Raw genomic sequence first — 25416 nt, forward strand, 5'->3', positions numbered from 1 at the left:
TTCTGTTATAATTATATAGACGTGTTCAGAATATCTTTTATATAACTACAGATGCCAGTGATTAAAACTGGGCTTACTCTTACAGCTTTTCAGTTGGTTCTTACATATCCCAGAGGCACATAGTAGGCAATACAGAAAATAAAAATATAAAAAATTTACATTCCAGCTATATATTCTGCGATAATATATATGGATGTGTGTACAAATATACAGAGAGGGAGAAACTCCAAGTACAAAACCGGTTCATTGGTAAATTTTAAGCTAACCTCACTGAACCCCCTGCCCACATCAAAAAAAAGTGTAAGGAAAAGATAACTGAAAAATTCTTCAAACTACTTTTCAGCATTCCACCATGTGAAGAAATTACTCAAAACTGTTGTGTCAAAGGGTTTCAGGACCAGACGCCTACAGAGGGCACCACTTGAAGTGCTGTTCTGCATTTACACTAATTCGTTTCAGTCTTTCAAAGGGATGGTGACTGGCTGACAGTACGTTGGCACAGGCGTTACCTGGAGACACTTGACCAGCCTTTTTTTAGACGCCGTGGAGCTGCAGTAGCTGTGGGGAGTTTGAGCTGGCTCGTCCGTCCATCTGGGCCTGTGTCCATCTGAAGGGCACCATGCTGACTCACTAACGGAGCCAGCTCCTCAGGTTAGGTCTGGGTGCCTGACTCTGCTTCTGCTCGTGAAAACTGTCCCTTTGCCATCGATAGGAAAGAATATGTGGGCACGAAAGTCATGTAAACAAAGCAAAGGTGCAAACCTTACTTCAGAAAGGCGAGTCTTCAACCTTGCAGTGCCCACAATAAAACCACACCTTGCCCCTTGAAGACAAAATCCTGCAAGCCTGTGTGATGTTCTTTCCCTGCCTTGTAATCCTCTTTTTTTTTTTCGTTTTTTTTTTCCGCCAGGCAGTAGTCTTGTTTGACCTAAAGATGTGAAGAGAAGCTTAGGTGGGAAAAAGAGGCACTGGAATACACTATTGCAACGAGAAAAAAATGTGCAGACTGGGTGCTTTTATGTTGACTTTGCTTGATGTTGACTTTCTGTGAAATGGAAGACTAAAAGAACAAGCTTGCTGAATCCAGTTTTTCCTCAAGGATGAGTTAAACTGGAGTGGGTGGAATTATGCTCAGGTGAAACTGTCTCAAAGCCATGCAGAAACATAACCTACCATTCAGCCACAAATAAATAGTGCTGCGTAATCAATCTGCTTGGTGAGTGATTTGATCAGGTGCTGATCTGGACTAGGTTGTGGAGGTGGATGGGGAAACCTGAATAACCATGACTTTATGAAGGGGACAGTGGGAAAGCATGGTAACTTCCCCATGTTGCCAAAAAAACCCCACGAACCAAAAAAACCCAGCTGATTATGAAATCTAGGCTTTTCCCTCATGCTGATGTCCTTCTGTTCAGCGAAAGGAAGCGGTGTTGGGACTACTGTATGCCTTAGGCAAAAGCTGAAATCCCTCAGTATCATCACTGGCACTGTAAGCAATGCTTGGAGAATATTACTCACTTTGTTATTTGAGGCTAAACAGGGAATTCTTAGAACGGTCTGTGCAGAAACCGTTCATGTTACAGAAGCAATGTTGGCTTGTAGAAAGGCTTATGCACCCCAAGGTTGATGTTGGCCCCCCCCCCCCCCCTTCTGTGAACTGGTCCAGTAAAAGTACGTACTGGTGCCACAAACTGTACCTCATCTGATGCTGACAGCTGTTGTTTTTCAAAGCAATACTGAACATGAAGTGGTGGGTTTTGCTTAACTGTAGGAAAAAGAGGCTGTTACAGCTGTGTCCTTCTATCTGACCTGACTGAGGTAGACTGCTCGTGTCATCCCGATTGCTCAAATGAGCTTTTGTGAATGGTTGTCTGTTCTCTGTTTGGTGATTTGGATGTCCAAAACCTAGACAATTATTCTGATCAAGAGTAACAGCTTGAAGGCATAGAAAGTGACAGTTGGAAAATTAAATTAGGACAGAAATCTTCATTGCCCTGTACCTTATCCAAAGTGTGAGTGAAGTCAGAACAGCATTTGCTACCTGCTTTGTGATCTAGCAAGTGACTTTTTAAGGAGAAAAGCAATGAAGGACTGTGCCCAAAATGTACAACTGCTGTATTTTTATATTGCAGTCAAGACTCTTTGATCCCTTTGTAAGACCATTCAAAGATATTATTGCTAGTGAAAACAATGGGTTTAGAGCTGCTGTTTTGTCTGTGTAAATGGGCATGTTCAGGTGACAGATGATTTCTAAAAGCTTCACCCTTTGATTTGCTGTAAGGCCAGCTGGAGGGCCTTAGTTTTCTCCATGTAATTTCGTGAAACAGCAGGTCTTTCTGATAATTATCTTTGCTCTGTTTCCATGAAATACTGCTTGAAACTTTGGCTTAGTAAAACAGAGAATGTGCAGCAGCAGCAGCAATCTCGGAGCCAGCCGTGCAGACCAGACAAGTGATGTTAGGGACATCTCTCCAAATGCTTTTTATGCTGCTGGGAAAAGTGCTTTATTTCTATAGCTTATAAAGGTGCATCAGGCACAGTTTACAGGACCAGAAGTGCTGTATGTATTTGAGAGAACAGGTATACTTGGACTTGCTGCCAGGTTTGGATGCTTTTAGTAAAATCTGCAGATGCTATATAACACGGACATTGCTCTTCCTACTTATCCATAGAGTTCTCTGAGGAGACCAAAAGCAGAGACAATTCATTTTTCTAAACCTCACTGCCTTGACTGAGCCAGACACTCAAGAGGCAGCATATCTTTGCGGTCACAAAACCCAGAAAATCTGTGCTACTTCATATTAAAAAAAAAAAAAAAGGCATTGCAATTCATGAGAGCAGCTAGGGAAGCAACTGAGAAGTACTGGTCTGAGGAGCTGCCAGCCAGCACCTCAAATGACTGATCTAAGAGAGTCCCTCAGTTTCCCTTGTATATTAGTGCTGCCAGCTCAGCTTTCACAGTCATTTTTAAGGCAATAATTGTCCTAGCAAATCAGCAATATAATTTAACTACTACTGTCTAAACTAGCTTCATGGTTATCCATTTTCTAAAGTCACCAAACTTTATTATTTACCCACAACACAATTATACCAAAACATACATATATTTAAGAAAAAGAAACACCTTTATAGAAATGTTGATAGTGCTTTGAAATTGTGTCCCAGCCGAGGGCTCTGTTAGACGTTGCTAGAGGTCTCCCCGCTTGAATATTCCCCCGTTGCGCTGGGCAGAACAAACTTCACGTATCTCCCCTTCTCCCAGCCCCTCCTGATTCGCAGAAGTCTTTGCTGGACGCAGGGCAAACTGAAGATGACTTTTGCTAGGATCACAGTACACGGGACGAGCAGCGTGAGGGTGTAGGTTGGCGGCAGGTAGAATTTGTACTGGTTCTCATCAAAGGCCCTTGACCATCCGTATGTGAGTGTGTGCAGAGTGCTGATTACCAAGGCAATAAATCCAAGGGTGGACTACAAGGAAAAGAAACACATGCCAGTTAGCAGAGGACCTTGTACTTGGCTATTTTTCTATATTTTTTTTTACACTATTTTCTAAGTGTACATAGCACAGAGAAAGCAATGAGTACTCCTGCATTTCTTAGCCAGAATAACATGTAACTGGAAACCTTTCCTGGGTAATGTGCCAGGCTGCATTTTCTTTTTCTAATCAGAGGTTAAGTGTGATATTAGAATCTCAGCAGGAGTTTCCCGGAAGATGCTGCCAACTCGGCTGAGAGGTGGGCTCCTGCCTCCATGCAAAGCAGCAGCCCCCAGCCCCTGCCGAGCACGTCACTGTCACCGTCACCGCAGGCAGCTCGCAAATGTTCGTCCCCAGCTGCAGCTGCCAGCTCCCCTGCCTGCTGGGCCCTGGCTGGCAAAAGGCTGCTGGCCGACTGGGTGAAGCATCAGCATCGTGGCTCTGGACCAGCAATTGGCACCATCAGAAGTTGGTGAAGCTGTAAGGAAAGCCACCTTCAGGTGCTGTCATCTACAGGAAAATGAGATTGCAGAGACAGAAGTGCTCTGTTCTGAGGTGAGGAACATCCCTGAAGGGTTTCCTTCTCTGTCCTAGAGATCTGTGTTGGTTCATGAGCCAGACCATCAGGCTATGTGATGGACCAAGTCCTTTGAATGGGGAGTCAAGAGCTCTTTAGTCACTCAGGGAGGCAGCAAGAACCCACCTCCTGTTCTGCAGACAAAGAACTTCCCCATTTTCAGCTGAGATCATGGCTCCCAAGCACCCACAGAGACAGTATTTTGCCTGAATATTTCCAGCTCCCTCTGAGGGTTGCTCACAAGAGGGGTTTTAAACTGTGGTCCCCTCACTGGTATTTTCCTGCCAGCATCAGAGGTGGTGGCTCCTGAGCTTGCCAGCTCCTCAGCAGGAGCCGGGCGCTCGATCCCGGAGGCATCTTGAGTACAAGCCTTTGCTGCTGTATTTTCAAAGAAAAGCACAGGTGTAGAATATTGCTCTGCTGCCCTACTTTGAATGCCTGGTCTAAGTCTGCAATAACAACAGCATTTCAAGATGCATAGACAGGGAAAATTTTGCTGCTGCTATCCCTAACGTAGGGAAGGAAGTCTCTACATGTCAAAGTATCTGGCTTGGTGCAGCTAGTCAGATCTGGATCAGCAAGAAACACGGTCTTCCTCAAGGCATGTTTAGAAAGAGGACACAGCAGAGAAATAAGGGATCAGGGCAAGACAGGAGGAAGGACTCATCATTTTCTTCTGAAAAAATAATCTCAGCTGAAGAACAATTCAAAGCATCCCTTCCTATTTTTGATTGCTGGGAAACTAAAAACCCAGACAACTTTTAAAAATGTACCATGTTGTTACCAACAAACTAGACAAAAACTCCTCTAACCTTCAGAGCTAATTATTTAGGCAGCTGAGGACTGGGCAGGGGAGGGGAGGAGAGCTCTAAAACGCACTACCACGTCTAGGTACTTCACAGCACCTATCCAGCAGTCACCTGGGTGTCGCTGAGTCCTGCCAAGATTTCACCCTGTACAACTCCCTGCCAAGGTAGGGAACTCTGCTCTGTTACAGCTGAGCATTACTCGAGGCTGTGCCAGGAATCAGGAGCAGAGCTGTGAGCTGAACCTCGGTCATGTGTGCATCCCCACATCCAGCCTTTCTTCCAGGGACAGCTGTCCTTACCAGAAGCCACGTCTGATTCCTAAACCAAAGTGGTAACAAGCAACAAACCCAAACGAGGTGAAGATTGGTTTCACTTGGAAAATTAGGGAGGAGTTTGCTGCAATATGCCATGATCACAGCTGAACATAACAGCAGGACCTGACCTATAGCTTATCCATCTTTTACCAACTCTGAGCTTCTTATCAACAGGCAAAGAAAATCATTGGGTGGCAAAAGGTTGGAAGTACGAGACTGTGACTCATCTGGAAGAGCAGAGATGTAAAGCAGGGTAGGGGGAAAGGGGACAGAGTGAAGTCTGAGGGCAGCAAACACTGCCTGCCCTGAGCAGAGGGTGCTTTCGGAGCCAGCCAGAGCAGGGCTCTGTGCATGGCAGACGTGTCAGAGCTGGAGGTAATTAGTTTGTTCCTCTACAGTTTCTCTTGCAGCTGCTGCTGGTACTGGGGGAGAAATTAGTAGGACAAAAGGTGACAAACCATCACAGGCGCTCAGTGACCCACCTTTGTGTGCGGATAGCGGGGCACATGGAACAAAAAAGCTAATTGGCAAAAACCACGTGGATAAGCTGCCAGAGGCTGGAAACGGCACTGGCAGCTCCTCAGACAGCAGCAATGGTCTGATCCGCTTCTAACACAAATGAGGGGCTGTCTGGTGAGAGCTGGGGGTGCCTGGGGTGGGCCCGGATGGTGCTGCTGGCTGAAGGACCTGTGGTCAGCAGCGCCCTGTGGCTGCACCCCCCAGGCAAGCTGTCAGCTGGGTACAGGTTGGTCTGTAAGGGCACAAACCCCAGAAGTTTTCCTGATGTCAGCTTGGTTCAGTATCTACAGCTCAGTATCTGCCCAGCATAGCACAATGCAGAGCCTGCTGAGCACCCCGGGGTGGCTGGTTTCCCAGCGTGCTTAGCCCTGCTACCAGTTTTGAAGCTCTGTTCTTGTTTACCCTCTCAATGCAGTTTCTGGCTAGGAAAATTTTTTGGGTTTTTGTTTTAAACAGGGGCAAAGGTTTCCTTTGCACTGTCACAGCATGAGGAATGTGAAGCCACCACCCACATAAGGTGTTAAAGCCCTCTGAAAGGTGGCTGTGTGAAAACGGTATCTTCCTAACGCAGGCTTTGCACATTATTTTCTATTCTGTAATAACTCATATCTCCCCCATGTCCTTGGTGTCCGTGAGGCTCCCTGTGATCCATCACCAAAGGTGATTCACTTGCATGTGGCGCATTTGGAAATCTCTGGGCAGCATCCAAAGCAAACAGCCCCTTCCTGACCCAGATATATTTCTGACTTCTGCTGCCGTTAGTCCTGTGAAGTCATTAGCTCCGTGGCAGTGACTCTGGCTCACACTTCATCGACAGAAGGGTTAGAAAAGGTCTGATGACAGATTCTTTATATCTTGTGATACATGAGCTAAGAAGGAAACCAGGTCAATTCAACCAAGAAATTCCAGGAGGACTTCTCAGGACGGGAAGGTAAAGGCAATCATACACATTTTTACTTCTCAGCCAATTAGAGTGGATTTGTAAATCACTGCGGAATATTAAAAATGTCTCCTATAAGTTGAATTGCATACAAATCGTTCCACTTATCCATTGTCCAGATCCTGTACATTTTCTGTTAATCAAAACTGGACATGTAAGGGGAACTGTGTATCCAATTTAACTATATTTAATTGAAATCTGTATATGTGCAGGAACTACTATAAAAATTAACTGGTTTTTTTTCTCAAACCTTAGCAACAATCCAAACAGGATTTTTGGCCTGTCAGGCAACAGATGGGTATTTTAAGAGCGTGGCAGTATCCCGTGACACTAATACAGGTGCATACACTGTTGCTGGAAAATGTCATTGAGAAGCTCCGGTTAAGGAGGGGACTAAAGCGGCTCCTGAATTTGTAACAAGCCCTAGCCCTCTCTTAGATGCAGCTTTTGGTACAGGATCTCTCAAACACATCAGCCAGTTCTAGTGAGACAGCAACAAATTGCTGCATTTTCTGGAAGACACCTGGCTGGGGTGGCTGTGCTTCGCATTCCCCCTCTTTCACTGTTCCCAGGCACGGGAAGCCACGATGCCTCTGATGCGCTGTAAAAGGGTCAAGTGCTAGACATCCCAAATATTTGAGAAAGCAGCCTCATGCTTCACCCCTTGTATTTACATTGTGCAGCTGTGCATTAATTCAGGGAGGATCACACCGCATTACGTGAATGTTAACCTCTGGAGCCCAGGAGCCGTAGCTTTATCTGCTCGTAATTTCCTCAAGAAAGGCATCACCAACTTATTGGAGAGTAAATAATTTAAGAGTCCTCATTAAAAAAACCCCACACAAGCAGAAGCTAACATGCTAGGAGATCTGTAACCTGCTCTTTTTGCATTCTGCTTCCGCAGCAGGGCACAACACCAGCTGTGCCTCTCCTGCACGTGACCAGCTGGGAGCTCCTGTTGCACCGTCATGCTTTATCCTACGTGGACAAAAATAGGTGTGAATATCTTTCCATGAACTAAGCCATGAACCGTTCCTGTGTGGGGCAGCCAAGAGCTATTTTGGAGCTGACCAATATGTATTTGTCTAGTCCCAGGCTGACATCCCCTTGGAAAGGCATGGGAACGGATCCCAAAGGGCAGATGCAACAGTCACATTACATGCACTGGTAGGAGACGGCAGCACTACAGGGGGTTTCAAAGCCTCCTTCCAAGCTCCAAGGAGCTTCATTTATTTCATACTTCCCTTCTTTTGGGATTCCTGTATGAGATGCCTAAGCCAAGATCGATTTATCCAACAGCCCAGCAGCTGCAGCCCCCTCCAGGAGATGGTGGCAAGAATGAATATGCTCCCATTGTCCAGTCTGAAAGGGAGGTTTAAAGCCAGGTCTCCCTTCTCCCCAAGGGATGATCTCTAGGGGTCAAGTTCTCCTGGTGAGGGTCTTCTACTCAGTGTAAATAATTACTCACTAGCCCACAGCAAGAGAGCAGAAAAGACAAAACCTGACTTGCTCGTTTGGTGATTGGGGCATTTGCGGGAGAAGCGGGGGAGCAGGCTCTAATGAATATTGAATTATTTACGTGCTGCTGAAGAGCTTCAGCAGGAGGGGCTGGATGATAAGATATTCACCTCCGCATCCCCAAACCCTGCCTTCCCTTTTGGAAGGGTCAGGTGCGCACCCATGTGATGCACAGGGAGGCTATGCAGGGGTCGGGGTCCCACACATGTCAGGGTGCCACAGGGGTCACTGCAGCAGGACTTGAAGCCTAGTGCATGCTCAGCAGCAGTGAGGTAGGGGACACAAGTAACAAGGGTTTTTTAGGGCTGTGGGATATGACAGTGACATGGTGAGTGGAACTTGGCCTCAAAATCTGCTCTAATGTGCAGGGAATACTTGAAGTCCATTCCCTGCTATCCCTGTTACTCAGCCCTAAGCCTGGCTCCAAGTGCATCCCTGAGAACGCTGCAGCCCCCAAATTTGGGGTTTGTGAATGTCCCACATGGTGGACTCGGGTCACCAAGGGAATTTGGCCCTTGGAAGCCTGGACGTTGCTGCAAGTGGGAAGAAGGCTCCTAAACTGCTGAATGACTTTGGAGAAAGGAAAATTACATTCCTAATGCACTTTTTAGAATCAGACATGGACTTATCATTGAAAGCATACCCAGTTCTCTGTGCTTCTTGGGCTCTGGCATTTTATAGACCAGTTTAAGCCTTTTTGAACCTGCCTGTTGAATATTTGGGTGCATGCCAGCTCTGCCAAGCCTGACCTTCCCCTGCACTGTCCTCCCAGGTGCTTTCTTTTTCAGAAGGTCACTCTCCCTGAAATGCAAGGGCAGAGGCATGTCCCGCAGCCAGCCGTCTCCATGGCAGGTTACCTGCCTGCCCTCCCTGGCCACGTGCAAACTCCCCACAGCAGCTCCAACACATCGTGCGTGATGGGCACGCGACCAGCTCCAAGGGAGATCTTGCCCACGAAAGTGAACAACCCTGCCCTCTCAAAATGACCCCCAGGCTTTCTGCCTTTCTACCTTGTGTGACCTCGGGAGGTTTTTAGCTGTGAAGAGCAGTGCAGCTCCTGGGCACCAAGCGAGAGGGAGAGGACTCTGCATAGGGGTGTCACACAGGCAAAGCCCAGGCTGAATTTTTCTCAGGATCTCTAACTAATGCTGCTAAATGCAGGGTGAGAAAGAACTTCAGGCAAGACATTAAAGACTCCCTCCTGCAATGCCTGCCCATGACAGGCTGCATTTTCCCTTCCCCCCGAGAGAAGCACCCCTTGCAGACAGGGCAAGCCCTGAGAGCAGCGGCCCCCGGCACACAGCACAGCCTGCTGCCCCACTGTCACTGCTCGGTGTCACCTCCCGGCCAGGGGCCGTGGCTCCGGACTGCACAGGGAGCTGTGGAGTGGCAGGGTTTGCCCTGGCACCAGTGCACAGCTTGCAGTCATTGTGCCGCAGCAGGGCTGTACTGGGATGGCAGGTCAACCCCTGCCCTCCGTGGCCTGCGAAAGGGCCTGAGTGCAAAAACGCTCTCTAGCATCGGCAAATGTCAACTTTACCTGAACGAAACTGAATTCCCTCCAGTTGAGAGAGTTTGCGATGGATGGAAGTGAAGTGATGGCAAGTAACGACAGCAAGCCCAGGGCAATTATTCCAACAGAGATATAAATCTCCATCCTCCAGACTTCCTCCTCTACCCAGACATTCATCTTCTTCTCCACAGCCTGGCATGACAACGAAGGTTTGTTACAACAGAGCGCTTAGGTATAGGGGAACTGAATTTTATCTGTATTTGTTTGGGTTTTGGAAGCAGGTTTCCTGGATGAACACTGGGTCCTGTTCACAACTCCAGCACTATTTGCCTATTTGAGAGGTGTGGAAATCTTCTTTTATCCCACTGCCATTTGGCCAAAGCTAGACCTGATGTGAAGCCTGCTGGGAAGAACTGCTGAACGCTCTCAGCTCCCACAGCCAGTAACCACAGCAGCAGGCCCCAAAGTCGCATTTGGAAAGATAATTAGAATGAGAAGTCAGTTTAAAGCCATGAAAACAAATACAGATGCTTGAATATGCAGTAGTCTCCTAATAACCTTTGTTTTAAGTGCATTTAGGGGGGAAATTGTTCATGCTAATGGAAGGGAAGATGGGTTTCATCCTGCATGGCAAAGAGGAACATTTAGAACTGTCCTCTCTAGCCCATTAAATGGGTTTAATTTACTAAACAAAGATGTTGCTAGAAAACAGGAGGTAGAGGGGAAATGAACACAGGATGCCTGCCGTGGCAATTGAGAAGGACCTGCTCAAGGCTGGAGCTGAGAGGCTGTGGATGTTGTCTGATGGATGCTTTGAACAGGCACTGCTGCCGAAACCAGCCATCCTGCTCCCCTCTGCCCCCGTGGCCCCTTTCCTCCTCTCTGTGGGGACAACCATTTGGAAACACTCGGGCAAATACCCCAGCACAGAAAGCAGATGGGTTGTGGGGCAATTCCTTGATCAGGTTCTCCACTCAACCGTATGAAGCGTGTGCCATCCCAGGAGGGAGCAGGGGGGAGCAGCAAGAAGCCAGGAGACAGAAGGGCAGAATCACATTTCCCCATGGCACTGACAAGTTACAGAGCTGGCTGAATTGCCTGAAGGTAGCAATCTCACATTGGATAAACACTGCTGAGAGTCTCAGTAGGGCAATAAAAGTCCTTTTCCATCTCCTTGTTCTCTTAGACTATGACCAGTTCTTCGCCATCATTTTGTTAAACTCCTGGAGGCACACTGTGAGGAGGACACGGCTTCTACAAAACAAACCCGCCGGGTTACGGCTTGGTCACTGCAGCAGGCACCCTACTGTGAACATCAGCGCGAGTAAACAAGGACCTCCCAAAATCTAGGGAGAAAGGTGGAGGGGAACTTTGCTCCCTCCACCACTGGATTTTTCCTCTCCTGGCATTCTTCCTGCCTCTGGCTTAGTCTCAGGCACACCAGGTGCTGGGCAAAGTTGGTTGCAAAGGCTTGTCTGTGCTTCTGGGGAGCAATGGCACGGGGAAGTTCGATTCTAGCCCTGGCTGTGAATGCATGGGCAACCTCCTGCCAAGATAGCTGGTCCTTATGCGGATGGGTGCATGCCTGGCATGCGTGGCGCGGCTGCACCACGGAGGAAGGGCTCATACCGATAACAGCTTATTCCCACTGTCTGTCCCACACGTGCTTTGGAAAGTGAGTGCAAAAGCCAAGACATTAAGCCTGCTACCCGACACCTGGATGTGCGTAGATCATCGCTACAGGTGCTGACCTGAAAAGCGACCATGTTACCTGCTTGACGGCTGTCTCGATTAGTTGGTAGCGGTGGGAGCGGCGCATGGGCAGGCAGAAGCTGTACACGGCATGCAAAGCTGCACAGAAGAAGCTGAGGAGCCCGATCTGCTTTCGGTGCTGGAGCCACTGGTCAAGCCAGTCTGGAAAGCGCCTGTATTTGGTGCCATAGTAGAGCTGGGAGCAGGCTGCCAGCACCCCGGGCAGGTAGACAAGAGAGAGCATGACGTAGGCCACACAAGGCAGCGTTGTGTTGACCACCTCAATGGGGATCTTGTACAACTTGTTCTTCTGTTCCCTGATGTAAGGGTGGATGACCTGCCGGATCAGGTTGTAAGTGAAGAAGCAAAGAAAGAGCCCCAATGCCAAAAAGATGGGGATTTTCCAGGCTGGCAAGAGGCGCAGGGGAATGTTCTCAATCTCACAGGCTGATGACATGCAGCCCATGTCCACAGGGGTGAATCCCATGACTTGAGCAATTTCTGCTACAGTGCGCTTGGCTTCTTGGTTATTTGAGCAAATCAGAACCTGCAATGAACAGAGAGATACACACAGGGCAGAGAGATCAGGCTGCTGGGAACGAGTGTGTCGGGAGGAATGCTGTGCTAAAGGGAGCCTACATTGTTCCAGTGAGCATCATGCTTCCTGGCAGGCTTTCTGACGGGGATTTACCATGGCTGCCGAAGATGTCTCTCCTGGACAGGTTTCCTTTCATGTGTGCACCACCAGTTTGTTTTACTGGCTGTGTTTAGATAAACAGACTATAATTAAATAATACTTCTCACTTAGGGAGAGGCCCCAAAGACTACACAAAGCGCGAAGCAAGTGAGGGCGCTTCATTTCTGAGCCAAGAAACCCAGAAGCTATGGGGCAGTCTCTGGATGCCACGGCCAGCCCTTGGACCCCAGCTCCTGGAGCCTAAGGCCATTTGCTGGTGCTGCCAGACCTCAGCTGCTGAAACAGTTGGGATTTGGCCCTTGTCAGAAGAGAACAATACCTGCTTATTTCCATCCCTGGCACCTGACTGCAGCGTCCACGCAGAAACCACGTTAAACCCCTTGACCACGGTGCAGGCTGGGAACAGGGAAGCCAAGTACTCGGCATTGGATTCTTTGTGATGGTTGATCTCGGTGTTGTTACTAACGTCCACCAGGATCTTGCCCACCAGCACATCAGCCAGGTCACAGAGGGTGGAGTAATGTTCCCTGAAAACTGCCACAAAAATGATGTCCGTCTTCTTCACCGCCTCAGCCTGGAAGGTGACTTCTGCCGCAGAAGGGAAGAGGCTGGCTTTTCGCTTCGGGTTGCGGCTGCCAACCACCACCTTGAACCCGGAGCACACCAGGCGGATGGCCAACGACCGCGCAAAGTCCCCGCTCCCCAGCACCCCGATGGTGCGGCCGGCCGCTGGCATGCTGCTGGGGTCACCCTCCATGCTCCGATGGCCCAGGAGGGGTTTGGCCATGTCTCCTCTGGACATCCTGGTAAGAAAAACAAGGGGAAATGTAAGTCCACTGTGAAACTTTCACAGAGACCCAGAGCACATCCACAGTCGTGGGGAAGAATGCCACTCAGGCCATTTGAACAGAAGTGCAAGTGGTTTTGGTCCCAGTAGCCCAGGACCATCTGCCAAACCCACCTGCAGGCGTGCAGTAACGTCCAAGCACCATTGGAGGGGGACAAACCACCACACTGGGCTGGAAGGCCAAGGGGTTTAGGAAGGTTTCCAGGGTTTGTGTGATCCAACACCTGCTGGATACACTCATCCATCCTTTGCTGTCCTTCACGCTGGCATCTCACACTGCAAAGTCAGGGCAACGCTAACAGCAACCAGGACCAGAGGCTCTCAGAGCCCCATGGAGCTACCAGACATCTTCTGAAAAGCCCAGGGCCAGGGGTCTATGGGAATCCCTGAGCCTATGTTTGGAAAAGCTGGTGGCAGGCTATGCTTCTGATTTGTAGGAGCAGAATTGAGGCAGGGAGTTTAAGCTGAAATGAAAGTGTCCTAAAAGTGGTAAACCCAGAGAGTTGCAGCCTTTGCCTGTTCCAATATTTGGGTCTGGCAAACACTGTTTGCTTCAGCTCTTCAATGAGTAATGAGAACTTACTCGTGACATTTAAAAAAAAAAAATTAAAACATGATGGGATTTGCTCATGAAAGATCTTGATGAGCTTTACAAACGTTAATGAATTTTGCCCTATAATGCTCTGCTCTCGTAACAGATTAGATACTGAGGCCACAGATAGGTTTTGAGCAGATCAGTAAATTCACAGGCAGCACGCTGGCTGGCCCTGGAAGTCAGAAGAAACTCAGGCAGGGAACTGCCAGGCTGTGCCACCAACGTAAGGAATAGCAAATTTGCTCTTAAGGAATGGCAGATTCCTTAAAGGCAGGTTTATAAAGGGCTCGGGAGGTGGCCGAGGGAACTTACACACCAGGACACCTGGCTTTTGTACTGGCGTCATTAACAAACTCACGATACACTGGGAACCGAGACAACCTGGTTTTGGCAGAGTACAGTCCTGCTTATAGCTAGTCAAGTTTTTTCAAAGTGAAGGTGACCACTCTGCTGGGGTGACCTGGTCCCTGGTGCAGGCTGTTTTTCATGCACTTTTAGAAACGTCCTTCACCCAAGGCTTTTCTGGGATTGGCGCAGTAGTGGTGCAAAGGGGAAGGGCACTTCTGCATGAATAGTTACCAATGGGAAACAAAGGGTAAGAAGAAATAGATAATTTTCATAATGGGAATAGGTTATCAAGGGATTTCCCTGAGGATCTGTGTTGTTCAACAGGCTCGTAAGTGATCTGGGAAAGGGAGCGAATATTGAGAAGGTTGAGCTTATGCGTGATGATCATTTAGGACACTCAGTCTTCACTGCGAAGAATCTGCAGAAGAATCTCCTCACTCAAAGTGCCCATGCACCAAAATTCACTACTGACACGTGGCAAGAGCTGCCTATGGGCACAAAACCCCCTAGTTATACCTACATGTTCATGAACTGTAGATTTGTTAACACCACTCAAAAAAACGATCTGAGGGTCACATTGCCCTGAGAATAGCAGCTCGGTGCTCCCTGGCCGGCATACCTCAAACAGAACCTGTCACTGCCGGAGAAGATCTCTTACACAGCAACCATGATCTCTCAGTCCTGCTCCTCACGGAAAGCCTACAAGGCACCTTCAGCAGGGGGACCCTGAAACTATAATTCACTGTCCTGGATAAAAAAAAATAATCACAGCTTCAGTGACAATATTGTTTCTATGGCAGAGGTCTGTCTGCTCTGCTTGCCTCCCACCAAGCACCCCCTCGTCCCAGAGACCAAAGGTGTGTGTTCACACGAGCAGTGCTCTCAGCAGAAAACAAGTGCCAAAGACAAGCATGCCAGCTTCTCCCCGTTAATAACACCTTTCCCCTGCTCCCCACATATCACACAGACTTTCTTTCATGCTCTGGGTGAGTAAGAGAGTCCTGTTAAACTCAGAATTACTCATATATCACTCTGAAGTTTTCTGCTTCTGTTCCAGCCCTGCAGAAGGGTTTGGGTGCCACAAGGCTGATGTGGTGATGCTGGCTGTGTCAGCTGGGTTAACCCAGGCTGCTGCCAGCGCACACACCCCTGTCTTGGGTATATTCCAAGTGTATCACCATCACTAGGATGTTTCATCTAGGAATTAGTGGGAAAGGCATACAAAACAACACAGAAAACGCTACTATACCACTGTACAAATCCATAAATTGAACAGCACACTGCGGTTCTGCTCACCCCATGGAAAAAATGGGAATAAACCTAGAAGGGGATGGAAAGAATAAGAGAGATGACAAAGGCTGACAGCTTGGAAAAGAAACACTTGAGTGAGGATGCAGAAGGGACCACCTGGGATTTCTCGAGAGGAAGAGCAACCTCACAAGTAGAGCTCAGGTCAGAGCTAGGGAATGCTGGAGAGCCACGTGGGAACACCAGTCCACTCTGACCACAACCAGCTGTGCTGCAAAACCCCTACTGTACAGTAAAGCAGCTCTATCTGAAAAGATGTTGGTTTTTTTTCCTGGCCCCTTTCAAACAGACACTTTTTGAAAAGCTCACTGCTTTACTTTTTAGAAACCTTCTTGCTCCACCTGAATTTATTTGTGGCTGGAAGTATTTGTTCTAGAGCCAACGCTGTTGTTCAGCCAAACGAGATTTCTTTCCTACAGCCCCCCCTCTTCCACCACCTGTATGCACAAAATGTTATCCCGAGAGACATACATTTCCAGCTCTCAGCCAAGAGGAGAGAAATCAACATTCAGGGTGACAAAGCAGTTGTTACCTGCAGACTCATTTTGTAATCAATCTAAAGTGCCTCAAAAGCTCTCTCCATGCTCCCACCAGGATAAGAATTTTGCTGCAAGCACATTTTCTTGTAGTGCATTTTCTCTGTCCTGTGACTGCCACTGAACACGTAGAGAGATGCTGGCAATTTTTGGAGATAAACAGTTTTGCTGTCCCCCGTTATTTTGAATAAAAAGGACAACAGAATTAAATGGCCTTTGAAGTCAGCAGGGTAGTTAAAAGTAAGAAGCCTCAAAACCTTTTCTGTGGATTTTGGTGTGATTCTTTCAGTTGTGCTCTGACTGTCAGGGCTTTGGAGCAGGACCCATCCCTGCTGCACAGCCCTTGGGTGTGATGGCAGCTTGGTCCCTGCTGCTGGCTGCAATCTGTCACTACCATACACTGAAATCCTCCCAAGGAAGGAGGAGGAGATCCCTTTTTCACGTAAGTGCATTTCACCGACACAAATGCTGTGGTCTCTGCCTAACAGATGCCTGGAAATGGAGCATCTGATTAGGCAACAGCTTTTTTCACTTCTGTATCTCTGCGGAGCACGCAAACCCTCTGGTCTCCTGCCACCGCCCCTGGCTTACCATGTCCATGCTACTTTTTCTGTACCTATGGACAACGTGATACCTGCTTAAAACTCTGCCTCCCAAAGCTAATTCCTCATGGCAAGGCCAACCCATCCAAAGTCAGCGCAAAGCACGGCAGCCAGGATGCTGCGGAGTCACCCAGAGGCAGAGGAGGCCAGGAGTGACTACCAGGCATTCAGACACATCTTTAGCATGTTGCAGCCTTAGATATACCTCGTTTATTGATCTTCCCTATCAAGGAAACTGCACCCCTGCTGAGTTACAGCACATGCAATTCAAGGAGGTCGGTTTCTTAGCAAAGAAGCTACAAGATGACTTAAAGCACAGCCCAATGGAAGTAAACTAGCTCCAATCCTAACTGGGAAGCAGTTCCCTAATTAAAATATCTGATACAATTTAAAGCTGCCCTTCAGCTAGACTATTAATAACACCCTTATATCACAGCGTGGGGGTGCGATGTCCAGCTCTGACACACTTGTTCCTGTGTGTGGTTCACTGACTGCATTGCAATTACTGTTATTATTTACAGGACAATAGCAGCGATGGGCAACAAGCAAGACGGGGAGCTCCCCTCTGCCAGGCACCCTACCAAAACCGTCCAGAAGGCCACTCCTGCCCCAAAGAACAGGATCAGACAGACAAAAGCTGGGTAAAACGAAGCAGTCAAATCTCTCTTGCCCAGGCAGAGGGAGGGAGGGGCTCTCACAGAAGAAAAACGGATAATTTGAGGTATTTTGCACCTGAGGCTTGGCAGAGGCAGTTAGCTTAGGCTCACTGCCAGGCAAACAAGGTTTTTCTGCCTCTTTGCCCACACTGGGCAGCCTCGCTCAGGTTGTGCAGCAGGACAGCCGTTCTGGATGGAGCCAGGCTGCAGGAGCCTGCTCAGGTGTCCCCGGGCTCACAGCAGAACCGATCTGCCAAGCTGGTCATCCCCCACCGCTAAGGGGGAGCTGGCTCCAGCGTTATCCACTTTCAACAGCCACGGGGGACCAAGATACTAACAATTATGGGACTCCAGCAAGTTTGCCTGGGAAGACCCAGATATCTTTGACGATGTCTTTAACAATGAGACCATCTTTTCAGGCCCCTTTCAATTCCTCTGGTACAGAAGGATAGCCTAGCTGGTTCCTGTGGCTCACAGCATGGAGGTGTTTGAGTTGCAAACCCTGAAGAAGGATGGACCTGTGGTGACAAGGCATGAGCTTCACTTCAGTTTTGACCAAAAAAACCAAACAATCAAGACCCATTTCACTGCCTTCAGATTTATCAGATAAAATACAACTTAACTCTAATAAAAAAAGCAGTACCTTAAACATATCACCAAGTCAAACTGTGCCAAAGAACACGGCAGAAATCTCATAAAGAGCTCCAAGTAACATCTCTGAGCTTAGCCTCGTGTACAGGGCCTGAGCCAGCAGTACCTGGGCTGAAAAAAACCCTTTTGTGTCTTTGCCCCAGGTTGGGTTTTGCTTTGACTGACCACAAATGAGCCTTGAGCAGCTGTGGATTCAACCCATGCAGGTCATCACAGGCATCTCTGCTTCAGCTTCTGTTTGGGGTTATCTGAGATGAAAGCTCGCTATTCTTATCTACATCCCCTAATGAGCACGTGGGTTGAAAGACCAGCAAGCCACATGAGGAATCAAGTGATGTAGCAGAGCCCTTGGTCAAGCCATCACAGGGGAATGTCACGCTCTCTGCATCAGCACGGTCCCTTTGGGTCCTGCCAGCCGCAGCTGGCACCCAGCTCCGTGGAACACAGGCCCACAGACACCACACCGAGAGGGACAGGGGTGATCTCTGCCCCCAGGGGACTTTCAGCCTGCATGGAGGGACCTTTGAACCATGAAGCCTAAGCCCTTACAGCTTCTGTTTGCAGAGTATCTCCTGCTGCTTTAACCCCTGAGAAGCCCCAGCTGGAGAGGAGCATTCAGCGCCTGAAGTCTATTCATGTCTTGCTGTGAGCAGAAACACTTTTTTTGGCTACAGCTGTTTTGTTTCCAGGGAAAAGAAAACATTTAAGTCCCCCATACCTGGAGTGCTCCTCCGAGAAGCACAGCAGGTACCGCGTACCTGTTGGGACTAGAACAGATTTAAGAAAGAAAAGGGTTTATCCAAAGCTGCTTTAACCCCAGCACCGGTGCACATTTCAGGAGACCTTTCAATGCTGCCCAGGCTGACTGGAAATCACCCCTCTGCTCTGCGAAGGGAAGGAGGGGGGGAACCAGGCTTGCTGCCCCTTTCCCTCTTTCTCCTTCCAAAGCAGGGTTAACTCCCCAACTGCACAAACCAGGAACTGGGTGAAAAATCACCCTCCAGCCTCACTTCAGCCAGAAAAGTCAAGTTGCAAACCTACCTGGGATGCCAGCCAGGCCATGAGAATGAGGAAATGCTGGGAGCCGGGCTCCCCTGCGCTGTCCTGCGGCCCCTGCACCCACAGGGCAGAGGGGCAGGGTGGCTGCTGGGGAACTGGGGGGTTGTGCACCCTGCACCCCTGCCGCCGGGCTGAGGAGGTAGGACAGGGACCTGCCCTGGGGGAGATGGCCCTGCACTGAGCAGGCATTGCTGGGTGCTGTCCCCTGCAACATGATGAGGACAGACCCACCGTTAGACCTGAGGGGTTGCTGGGACCACAGACCTGCTGTGGGACCCCGTGGGTTTGCTGCATATCTCCCTACCAGAGCTCTCCACCCTAATGCACTCTGCACTCACAGGTCTTTATCCCTCCCCCTGCTCCAGGGCAGGTGTTTATCTGATTATCTCATTTATCAGGTGTTTATCTGTTAAAACCACTTTCATAAGCTCCTGCAGAGCCCAGCTTTCCCCTCTCTGTATCTCTTGATCCAATTAACCTCATTGCTTCCTCTCTTACCCCCAAAGGATGCAGCAAATGATCTGTCCCCTCCTTTTGCAGACACATTCTGCATTTGGAAAACAGGTTTCACGTCTCCCTTCAGTTTTTCCTGCACAAGTGAAATCCAACTCTTTCCTCATTGCTGTTATCTGATGTGTGTCCTGCAACTCAGCCTCCTCTTCCTTCCTCTCCTTTTTCTTGGAGGATGCCTAGAACTGCATTTTCTAACCCAGCCCCTAAAAGGCTCTGGCTGGAGCAGAGACGCCACTTCCCCAATGTGCCACTACTCTTTCTTCATCCCAGCAGGCTGTTTGCTTTTGCACAACTGCATGACACTGTTGACTCACAGGCTACAGTGCCCATCACCCTGTCCTCTGGCTCCCCATGGCTGCTGCCTGGCTGGTCACTCACCTGGTGTCCATGCAGTCAGTCGGTCCTACCACACAGGACATAACACGTGCCCTGCTTATTTAGACCAGCTCTCCAGTTTGTCACAACCTTTAATTCTTAGTTTCTTCTCTAAAATGTTTCCAGTTCCTCCCAGCTCAGCGTCACCTATGAATTCAGTACGTGCCTCCCTACTGCATCACCCACTAATGAAAACACAGGCTGACAGGCACAGACCCTCCCTGCTCTGTGCACCCTCTGGTTTAAACATTAATAAATACAGAGGATGTTGGGTTTGGAAGCCAGTGGTGAAGCCAAAGGCATGTCCCTGACCACGAGATGTTCTTCACCATGACCAAAATTCAAAAACATCTTTCAAAACAAGGGAAAGTGGAGGAGAAAGGGCTACCAGAGTTTCCCACAGTGGCAAAATAGTCTCTTTTTCCCACACAAGCTCAGACATTTTGGCTACAGTTTTTCTATAGAAATACATCAGCCTGTGGCCACTTTGCAAGAAGAATCTCCCTTCTCAAGGTTAAACAGGCAGCATTAATGCTCAGCAGAAAAATCACCCGCCTGTGATACAGAACTGGAAAACAAACTTTTGGCCTGTTCTTTTCATCAAAACAACATGATTTTAAGCACAGATATCAACAGGCTCTGCAACAGATAACCCCAAACTCTCCCAGATTTGTCTCTGAAGGTGAGGTTCCCTGTGCAGTACCATTTCTCTGCAGCACAGTCCTTACCTGATGAGCTTCCTCAGCTCTTCTGCCAAAAGATCTTGCTGCCTGTGCCCACTGTGTTGATAAGAGTAATGAGAAGCCTGAGAAGGACCTGCCCTGTAATATAACTTCATAAAATGGGAATCTGAAAGCCTGGGAAGACTGGAGGTTTCATTGTAAGACCACAGAGAGCACAGACCTGAAGCAAGAGGGAGTTTTGCTAAAGCAGTGCTGATGCTGACATAGCACACGGGATTTTATCTGGCTGATGTGACTCTGAATAAGAAGCTTATTTTCCCTGCTTATCATCTCACAGTTCTTAAGTGACATAAAGGGGTGGTTTACAACAACTTCAGGTGCCACACTTCAGCCTTACCTGTTTCTTTTGGGTCTTAATCTGCTTCCTGCACTTACCAAGTTAATGACACTCTCACACTGACCCACCCATTTCTGAGCCTTCCCTCCCTAAAGTGCAGGGAAAACAGGGAAGCAGCCGAAAGCCCAGACGGTGGAAGCTTCTCAGGTAGATCTAATAACGTCCTGCAGCCAGACCCGATGGGAGAAGGTGCTCCTGCCTGAAACAAGCTGGGGAAAATCTCTTCCCCTATTCTCTGGGCAGTGTATGTTATTCTGCTGGGAGCTTGAGGGCTTTCGAGATGGTGAGACCTGACTTCAGCAGTCACTGCAGGGAGCTGGCAGGCACCGGCTGTTTAAAACCTCTTTATTTCTTTCCAGGAAAGACACAGAGGCGCTGTGTGTCGCATGAAAATATTTGGTTTGGCTATTCCCACGCTGCAGCGCCTGTTTGAAGGGTCTCCAAGATCAGCACTCCCTTGCCTTTCTCCTTTTGCCTCTCCTGATGACTCAGAAGATATGCAGGACCACAGGGGAGAGAAGATGGCCTGGCAGGCAGTGTGGAGCGCAGGGAAGACACAACCTGTGGCATGGGGTCAGCCCGGTTCCTGCTGATCTCTTGCTTTCCAGCCTCGGAGCAGAGGCACAGCACAGCGCGCAGAGGTAGCTCTGAGCCCACCCTGAAGCAGCAGTGGAGAGAATGGCACACGCTGCCCAGGAAAGGCAACAAAGCCCATGTAGGGCCGCGTTCTGCTCCTTCTGCCTTTCCCACAAGCTTCTGGGAAGCTCCTGGGAGAGATGGGGGAGAGTGACCGGCTGACCAGGTGGTCCTGTTTGGGGATCCAGATGGGTGGAAGATGGGTGGGAGGGAGTCAGCTCACTTCCCACTCCCACTGCCTGCCTGTGTCTGGCAGAAACATGCCTTTGGTCCAGCATCCCAGCTCGCAGAGCCAGCTCGCTTCACCTCATCCCCTGCACAGGCAGCGGCCTTGCAGGTCAGCCAGGGAGATGAATACAACCCAGGCCCTTCTGCTGAGGGACACCAAGCTGCTAACATCTTGCTCTGTGTTATTCTGGCCATCTATTTTATACTTCTCTTTATTCTTCACTCCTTCAAGTGGGTGATGAGACCAACAGGAAAGGAGGAAGAACAGGGAGTGTTACTGAGCTGGCAGGAGCTGGGAGGAAAAGCAAGAGAAGGCAGCAGGTGACTTTACTAGGAAAGGACCACGGAAGGACAATGACTAGAACAAGGAAGATCATGCTGCCTTGTGAGTACAGCACTTGTTTTGCCCGAGCACACCATATACCTCAGGGCATGTTCAAGGCATGCCACGGACAGGAGAGGTACCTGGGAAGGAGAATATCTCAGTATAAAGCAGCAGCAGATGCTTCCAACTCAGAGGTACCTTCTCCGGGATGAGGGAAGGCTGATGCATGCGTGTGCACATGTGCACATGCGGGTGTGCGCAACGGCCTTCCCAAGGTCGCCAGCAACTTAGCGAGACCCACGTGTACTGGATGAGTACAAACACCATGTATTTCACCACCGCTCAGGGGAGCCATTCTGTGCCAAGCTACACTGGCTGCTGCAGAGGGAGCTGATGCTGTCTGTCTGGTCAGTTCTGTCCTCTGGGATCCCTCTTGATGGTCTGCGATGAGTTTTTTAAAGCCAGTTCTGCTGGGGCACTGCCTCCCGCACCCACATTTAGCAAGGACACCCTTGTGGTGACAAGTTAATTTATTCTAAGTCCCTGAGGTGATGCATGTTGGTATCTCTTAGTGCTTGTACATGTTCAGTAGTTGGTATCGGCATACTTTAGTGGTAGACATGTTACCTACAGACACTGGTTCTTAAAGTCTACGGTCCATGGGGAGCTCTTAGGACATTTTTTTTTCCACAGGCTACAGCGGTACATTCATGCAGACTAAATGGAAATTCACGTGTTACCACAACCAGAGATACTCACTGAAAATCTGAGAGCCTGGAAAAAGGATGGAATTTCTGCCTCAGCCTCTTAAACCCTGGGCATAATTTTCAAAATGTTCAAGTGATTTAGCCCCCAAAGGGCTTTTGGAAATGCAATGTAAGCCCCAACATCACCAATGTGCTTTCAAAATGTTTTATCCTTTGAGTTAAGCTACATTTCACCTAAACTTAGATAAAGATGGGAAGCTACTTAATCCGCTGTAGGGCTGCAGGGAAAACTACCCTATGAAGAAGCAGTAAATTAAAATTTGAAAATAATTAGCATTTTCCTCCATAATGGGGTTGACAAAAAGCCCCAGTGATAGTAAATTTACAGATAAAAAATTGGTGAGTTTTAATCCTTGATACGTGGCATCTCTTACCGCAGCTGCCAGGGCCTTTCCCACCTCCTGGGATAGCTGGCATGGCTGGCCTACTTCTACCATCGGGAAAAATGTGTTTCCCCTGAATCTAAACCTGCTTCTATTTATGGGTGTGATCTCAGAAGGTCACAGCCAAAACACAGTTCCTAACAATAAGAAGCAAACCAAAAACAAAAAGCAAAGCAAACAACAAAAAAAAAATATTATGCTTTCACAAAGTGTGTTTTCCTGGGGTTTGGTGGTTTTTTTTTTAAACAAAGACTTGTTGAGTCATCAACATATTCTTCTTCACAATCATGGAGGAAATCAAATATGTGCAGTGACTACGGGATCTTGTATTACTGTACATTTGTTTCATAGCAAATGTGATTTTAGAAGAGGAGAAAACTTAAGCTTGATGTAGTATTTAAATCTTGTTAGTCCTCCATCTCCTCAGCCCACAGGAGTATTGATGCTGTAGGCAATGGCCTTCCTCTGCTGCTGTCTCAAATTTGGTTTCTTGCCACAGGAGGCAATTTTCTGTGTATTAGTTTCATTTAGGCTATACCGAGCGAATGGACCCGGGGTCCCCAGCCCCTGTCCGTCCCCACTCGGCTCAGCGGGGCGCGGGCACCAATGCTCCCCCAAGCTCCCCGGTGCTCCGCATGGGGGACATCGCGGTCCCGGGCAAGCGTTTGCCCCTGGCCAGGGTGACAGGGCAGGGCCAGGTCCACCCCAGCTCTCACCACCTGCGGGACGGCCCTGCTACAGTCACCCCTCCGATTCCCTCACGGCTTTCGTCCTTCGTTACTCCCACACGGACAAACGCTGGAGTCGCCGCCCAGCGCCCGCAGCCGGGGTCCCGCCCGCAGCCCCTGCCGAGACCCCCCCGGCTGCATCCCGGTGCCGACTGCTGGGAGAAGCCACTCGTCCCCTCAAAGCATTTGGAGAGTTGGGGACAAAAGTGAAACCTAAGGGCGGGCAGGCTGCCCTCCGGGGGACCCAACCTGACCCGGGTACCCACCCGCCGCAGCCCCGCTCCGCCGGGATTGTGCCCGGTGCCCGGGACCGCCCCGGACCTGCCCGCACCCGCCCGGCAGCCCCGGCAAGCGCTGCCCGCGGACACCCTTCACGGCAGCCCCGCCGGGGACCAGCACCGTCCCACCGGCCGCTGCCCAGCGACCACCCAGGTTGGGACACGCCGGACCCTCGGAAATGTCTGCCCGGGACCCGGCCCCCGCCCCACGCTCGCACCGAGGCGCCCGCGGCCGAGGCCGCCCCGGACCCGCTGCCCGAGCCCAGGGGCGCAGCGGACGGCGGGGCCGGCCCGGCCCCACCGCGGGGCTCCCGGGGCCGGCGGGTGCAGGCAGGACTGACCCCGCGACCGAGCGCTCCGCGGCGGGGGAAGCAACGCGGGCCCGGAACGGCCCCCCCCGGGCCGGGGCCCCCCCGGCGGCGCCTCCCCGCCGCGCTGAGCCGAGCCGAGCCGCCCCTCTCCCCGCACCGCACGCCCGGCGCGGCGCCCGGCTGTCGGTTCGAGCCCCGCTGCCGGACCCCGGGCGTGGGGCAGCTCCGCCGCGCCGTCCCCGCCAGGGGAAGCCCGCGGTGCTCACCTCTGCGCGGCGGCGGACGGCGGGAGGGCGAGCGGAGCCGTCCGGTAGCGGTGAGCCGGGAGCCGTGATGTCAGGCCGCGGGCCCCGCCCTCCTGCCCATGTGCCCGCCGGCGGCCGCGGGCACCGCTCGGCACGGCTCACCGCATGGCCCACACGGCGGGGCGCTGCATGGCGCAGCGTGGCTTGGCATACCCGGCACGGCTCGGCACGGCACGGCCCAGCACAGCCAGGCTTACCCCATGGCCCAGCACGGCGGGGCGCTGCATGGCAGGCACAGCGTGGCTTGCCATACCCCGGCACGGCACGGCACGGCACGGCCTAGCACGGCTCTGCCCAGCCAGGCTGCCCGCATGATGGCCCAGCACTGCCCGGCCCAGGGGCGCCGTGCCGGAGCGGTGAGCCCCGCAGCCCCGGCCCCACCTCCCCCCACTGCGCCCGCCCGGGTTAAACGCACCCGGGGGGAGGGCATCGCTGCCAGCGCTGCGGGGACGTGGCATCCGTTACAGGCAGGAGCCGCGGGCAGGCTGAATTCCCTGCTCGTAAGTGCGTTGCAGGGCCAGCCAGCGTGCCACGTCCATGGCAGGGTGCGGCTTGGTGCACCTCGCTCGCCGCTATCAGGGGCTGTGCACTTGCTGTTAAAAGCTGTGCCACGGGCGTGGAGCAGATAATGGCTGTCACCCCTGCAGGGGGACAGAGTTGTCCTGCGGCAGCCACCCCTAACGCAGCCGCACGGCCCAGCTCCGATAGACCGGCGGTCACACAAGCTTAGGCTGCGCAGAGCTGGCACTGAAAGTAGTGTCTTCAGGCGAA

At 50.5% G+C, this 25416-nt stretch overlaps 1 protein-coding gene across 6 annotated transcripts in view; it reads right to left on the bottom strand.

Moving 5' to 3' along the window:
• STEAP3 (STEAP3 metalloreductase) overlaps positions 1 to 25416 on the bottom strand; it is a 28067-nt gene continuing 2651 nt past the window's right edge. The window contains exons 1-5 of one of the 6 annotated variants that reach the window (XM_056348454.1): positions 24607 to 24728; positions 12434 to 12917; positions 11437 to 11964; positions 9693 to 9857; positions 1 to 3468 (exon numbers count right to left, since the gene is read on the bottom strand). In XM_056348454.1, the coding sequence (XP_056204429.1) occupies positions 3178 to 3468; positions 9693 to 9857; positions 11437 to 11964; positions 12434 to 12916 (1467 nt within the window). In that variant the 5' untranslated portion in view covers position 12917; positions 24607 to 24728 and the 3' untranslated portion in view covers positions 1 to 3177. Of the gene's footprint in view, positions 3469 to 9692; positions 9858 to 11436; positions 11965 to 12433; positions 12918 to 13075; positions 14498 to 18698; positions 18781 to 19607; positions 19770 to 24606; positions 24729 to 25416 lie in introns of those variants that run through there. The other 5 variants (XM_056348453.1, XM_056348456.1, XM_056348452.1 and 2 more) reach the window with 5 other exon arrangements.

The sequence above is a fragment of the Falco biarmicus genome, chromosome 8, assembly GCF_023638135.1.
Source record: "Falco biarmicus isolate bFalBia1 chromosome 8, bFalBia1.pri, whole genome shotgun sequence".
Lineage (NCBI taxonomy): Eukaryota > Metazoa > Chordata > Aves > Falconiformes > Falconidae > Falco > Falco biarmicus.